The sequence below is a fragment of the Octodon degus genome, unplaced genomic scaffold (genome assembly GCF_000260255.1).
Source record: "Octodon degus isolate 3935 unplaced genomic scaffold, OctDeg1.0 scaffold00066, whole genome shotgun sequence".
NCBI classification, from domain to species: Eukaryota; Metazoa; Chordata; class Mammalia; order Rodentia; family Octodontidae; genus Octodon; species Octodon degus.
This window is the reverse complement of record NW_004524642.1, coordinates 10,478,073-10,483,350: the sequence shown is the minus strand read 5'-3', so window position 1 is coordinate 10,483,350 and position 5,278 is coordinate 10,478,073. Positions and strand designations below refer to the sequence as shown.

The following is a 5,278-nucleotide window of genomic DNA, read 5'->3' as shown; positions in this document are numbered from 1 at the left end:
CTCTCCTGATTAGTTAGTCCTTGAGATCCTGCTTTCCCTTTCCTTGTATTATATCTTTCTATTTGTATTTCTTCTTTGGAGTTCTTACACTAGGGAGACTATACGATATTTACACATGTGTGTCTGGTTTATTTCACTTATGAGTATATTGTATATAATTCACTTTCAAATGAGGATCTTACAAGACACTTCTGATTCATAATTTGCAATCAGAGAGGACTAGATGGAATTTATGAAAAATATAACATATGCTTGCTAATTAGACACAGTAAGCCAGCATGTGCTCCTGCTAGCAACATGGATGTGGTGCTGAGATATGCCCAGTTCACTTGTAAGCAGGACGGTATAGACTACATGCTAAAGCAAAAAGATAAAGGATAAGTCCAGCCAGGCATGATGGTACAGGCTTATAATTCTAGTTACCAGACAGGCTGAGGCAGGAGAATTCCAAGTTTAAAGCTAGCAGACATCACATTAAAAATAAATAAGGCTTCCGGCTACCCTGTGCCCGCTGGACCTCTCAGGACCAAGCCTAGGCACGCCACATGAGTGAGACCCCACCACCACCGTGTTCTCAGGACCCTTCCCCTCCTGAACCCCCCTCAATCCCTCCGAGTGAGTGAGAACTTTTGCTGTGCTCTCAGGACCTGCCAGACCCAGCCCAAGCCCAGGCCTGGCAAGTGTGTGGGAGAGCTTCTGCACTCCACTGCAACCCCTAGATCCCTCTAGACCCACATCAGCCCTGGCATACAGGACTGGGGTGAAACTCTGCAGCTGAAGTCACTGCAGAAAGACTAGAGGCCAAAACCACCCAACTAAACCAGGAGCAGAACAACTTGCCAAAGGGCACAACAGGTTCACTTCCAAGGGCTGCAACAGGAAGGAGCTGAGCACAGCACCCAGACCCAAGCCAAGCACAACTGGATGAACTCAAACTTAATAGATCTGCACCCAAATTTCAGGAGGTGCTAAGGTTATAACTGCACCAAAGCTCTACACCAAAGGTCAGAGGACAGCGCTATACAAAATGACAAAGATAAGGAGCAAAATGCAATCTCAGGCCCGGAGCCCATTCAGAACAAGGGCAGAGGATACTAGCAGAGAAGAAATTGGGAATCACCCAGCTGAAATGTCTGAATCAATAGCATCTGAAGAAAAGAAATAACTGCAGAAAGGTACAGAGGAACTCAGATCAGAAATAAAAAAAGAAATCTCTGAATTAATAGTGTGTAATGTAAAGAATCAAATGCAGAAACATATAGGGGAAATCAGATCAGAAATAATCTCTGTAGTAAAAGAATTAACTGCTTCTAAAGAAGACACTAATAAAAAAAATAGAGGACATTAGAAAAATGACAGAATCCTTGAATGAGCAATACAGGAAAGAAATAGATCGCATGAAGCAGAGTCAAAGAGATATAGAGGAACTTAAAATCTCTATAACAAGCTTGCAAATCTGTTTGAGTGAAAGTGAAGATAAGAGTTTCAGATCTTGAAGACACTGTTGCAGCTAGTGAAAAGGTAAGGAAAGATCTCTTAAAAACAACTAGGATGCAGGAAAAAATAATTCATCGCCTGCAAGACAATGCAAAGATGAACAACATGAGACTAACAGGCATCAATGAGAAAGGAGTCAATACAAATGATATAAAAAGAATATGAACAGAAGTAATAGCAGAAAACTTCCCAAATATGAGGAAACAATCTGATATTCAGGTAACTGAAGCATAGAGAACTCCAAATAACTTCAACCCAAATGAAAACACACCGAGACACATAATAGTCAAGATCCCAGAAATCCAGCACAAGAGCAAAATACTGAAAGCCACTGCAGAAAAGAAACAGATCACATTTAAAGGAAAACTCATCAGAATTACGGCCGACTTCCCTTCACAAACCATGAAGGCAAGAAGAACATGGAGCAGAGTATTTCAAGTCCTCTATGAAAACAAATTCCAGCCCCGACTACTATACCCTGCAAAACTCTCTTTCAAGTTTGATAGAGAAGTGAAATACTTTCATGACAAAGAACTAAAGAATTTCATGATGACCAAGCCAAGCCTACAGACTACTAAAAGATGTTCTAGAGAGAAGCCAAAATGACCAGAATTCCATGAACGAGAACAGAAGAAACCCACTAAATATGGCAAACAAACACAGGAGAAAAAGAAGTAAATAAAGCTGAGGCTATTGTGGCTCAGCGGTAGAGCACTCAGGTTCCATACCTTGTAGGGGTAAGGAGGGTAATCCATACTAAGACCCAAACAGCTCACCTTTATTCTGCTCATACAAACCTAGCAATCTATAATTCAGTCTATGGAAGATTCTGCTGAGAGGTATATTGAGTTTTCTGTTACACAAGCCTAAATATAGAACTGATTGAATGCCTCAGTAACACATATCTGTATGTATTGTGTAGCTACACATAACTAAATATAGCCTGGGGCTAGAATTTTTTTTTAAATAACATATTAAATGATAGTGCATATACAATACCATTGGCTACACCATAGCTAAATTGTGTGTGTGTGTGTATGTGTGTGTGATGGATATTTGGAAAACCTCAAGTTTACCTGTATAAAAAGTTTATGTACTGGAATACAGAACAAATGTAGCTCCCCAGAGACTGTGTTTCACTGTAACTAATTGTTCAACTATGTACTAAACTACATACGAACTGTGAAGGCCAAGCTTACCTGTCAAATTGACAGGCCTGTGAACCACTCAGGAAATTCTGAGTCTGGGCAGGTCATGGAGGCCATGCCTGGGTGCTGTATCTGGCCAAGCTCCCTTCCCTAGCACAGCTCCCTGCTCTGCGTCCCATGAAGTAAGCAGCTTGATCTGCCCGGCCCAGCTCCCATGCCTTGGCCTTAGAACCAGCTGACCATGAGCTGAATCCTGTGCAACCATGAGCCAAATAAACATCTTTTAAATTGCAGGTGCCTGGTATTTTCCCCAAAAATGGGAAAGCTAACTGATACCTAAGTATTCTTTTGCTTTATGCATTTCATGGCAAAATCAAATCAACTGAAATCAACAAATATCAAAAATAAGAAAGAATAAAAGGCAAGCTAGAGTATCTAAATACTTTTCTTATTAACATATCAAATATCACATGTTCAGATCACATTAGAATAGTTCTTTCCTTTATAAACTTTTAAGCTGTTATATTTTTTTCTTCTACATTAGTCTTATTTTTACTTTTTCTTAGTAAACATGGTGTAACCGTGTCTTCTAACTATGTAGAGTTCAGGAGGAAGTAAATCCCCACAGCTGTTTGATGCCTGAGAATATGAATACTTAGCAGGCAGATGAAAGAAGAGAAAGGCTCAAAAAGGAAGATCAAGAGAACAGTGATTGTGAATTTCTGCAGGCTAACATTTACCTCTCTCAATAAAGGAGCTTTGTGCTCATTATATCCCAGGACTCATCTTGCCTTCAGCTTATAGTAAACTGACAATTGCCTTATCATTTCTACTCCAAATTAAGGATCAAAGTTTAAATATATTCTTTCCTTTCTCTATTAAATTGCGATTAAAATTGCCACCTGCCTTACCTCATTCACACAATCACTTCTGCAGGAAAAAGAAGGAACCCTCTGAAGCAGATAGAGTTAACCAGCAAGAGAGCTGTAGGGAGTTTCTGGCCATGGTAGTTAGCTGATATCTGATTTCAACATATAGCATCTAAAAAGCTAACAATAATAAAATCTTATGAACATTAAATTCTATAATATTCAAGTTGGAAAGTTAGTGAATAATATTACCAAATTATTATCTGCTGAGCATATTTATATATATTTCTAATCCTTAAGACACCCTGTGAATAGATTCTACCTATCTTTCACCAAGGAAGAACTGAAGTTCAGAGGTTAATTTGTTCTTGGATTCAAGCTCTTTAACAGCTATGAGAACTAACTTCAAGCACTGTCTTGCTGTTTTACTTTGTAACACAATCACTCAGCAAAATGCTCAATTTTTAAAAATTCTACATGTGATGAAATTTTGTCTATTCTAGCTATTTAAACATTAAAAAAAAACAATACTTTTATCATTAGTCACCATAACCCAAACAATGTGAAATAATTTGCAGAGAAATTCTATACTAAATCAATAAAAGTAACTTATATAACATGTGTTTAATGTGGAATTTTACCTTTAGTCAGGGCACTAGGTTCCTGTTGCCCTAAATACAAAGCTGACTGTGTCTAAACACAAAAGAACCCTGGATTCAAAAGCAGTGAACACATACTGATGAGCACACATCGCCACAAGGAAAGGATTTATTCTTCAGTTTTAAAAAAAAGACTGACTTTAGAGTGAAAGGTACCCAGGAGCTGCAATTCTCTTAGAAGACCACTTTCATGTTTTCCTTTAATACCTGTAAATGTATAATTGAAGCTTAATGCATGCTTTCAAATAACAGCAGCATGATATGCTTATCAGTCTAAAATGATAGCACATTTCAGAGTCTGTATTATTATCTCACTACTAACTAGGTAGGGCCCAGCATGGTGAGAACAGAAAGAAATCCTCTAAGAAGTTACCACATAGAGTCATTTCTCCAGAGGTGGTACAGCATGTACCACAGCCCAAACTAGATCCGTATGTTCCATCAAGTCGTTTTCCGGCACTTTGAAAGTGAGAAAAGGTCAGGACCTCTTGACCAGCACTGCAGAGAATCCAGGAGTGATTCTGAAATTAGTACAGACTCAGCTCTGCAGGGCAAATGAATCTAGCAGAACAGAAGAGCAGGCCGCATGCATCACGCAATCTTCAGATTCTTCCCTACCTTCTGATATCACTGACATTTGACACTCTTAAGAGCCCTAAATTTGGCTGGGTACTGTGACAAAAGTATACCACTTGGCTACCATTTAAAACTTTTATGCCGTGAGAATCAATTGTTGGCACAGTAGCTGACATGATAAATCCACCTTGCTTTCCAATCCTGATTAAATACCAATATAAAACTATTTTTAATCACTAATTTAGTAGACATCTTCCATGTAATTGTAATACTTAAACCCACAGCCTCACAAAACCTCTTCCCCCATTTTAAGCTTCAACGATAGGGAGAAACCAGGGAAGGGACACAAGGCATTTCTCAACCATGACATGAAGCATGCAGAAAAACTTAGGAGAGGGGCTGGAGAGATGGCTCAGTGGTCTAAAGCACCTACTTAGAACAAGTTCAGCGAAGCACAGGGACCACGGTTCAATCCCCCAGCACCACATGCCAGCCAGCCCGCCCCCTGGTGGGCTGAGCTGGCCACACA

General features: G+C 39.4%; 1 protein-coding gene across 1 annotated transcript in view; it reads right to left on the bottom strand.

Annotated features, from left to right (window-relative positions):
- The window catches only part of LOC101585341 (1,4-alpha-glucan-branching enzyme), a 308,796-nt gene extending 305,220 nt beyond the window's left edge, over positions 1 to 3,576 (bottom strand). The window contains exon 1 of the mRNA XM_023719253.1: positions 3,557 to 3,576. Within this exon, the coding sequence (XP_023575021.1) occupies positions 3,557 to 3,561 (5 nt within the window). The 5' untranslated portion in view covers positions 3,562 to 3,576. The remainder of the gene's footprint in view (positions 1 to 3,556) is intronic.
- Between the last annotated feature and the right edge of the window lie 1,702 nt (positions 3,577 to 5,278).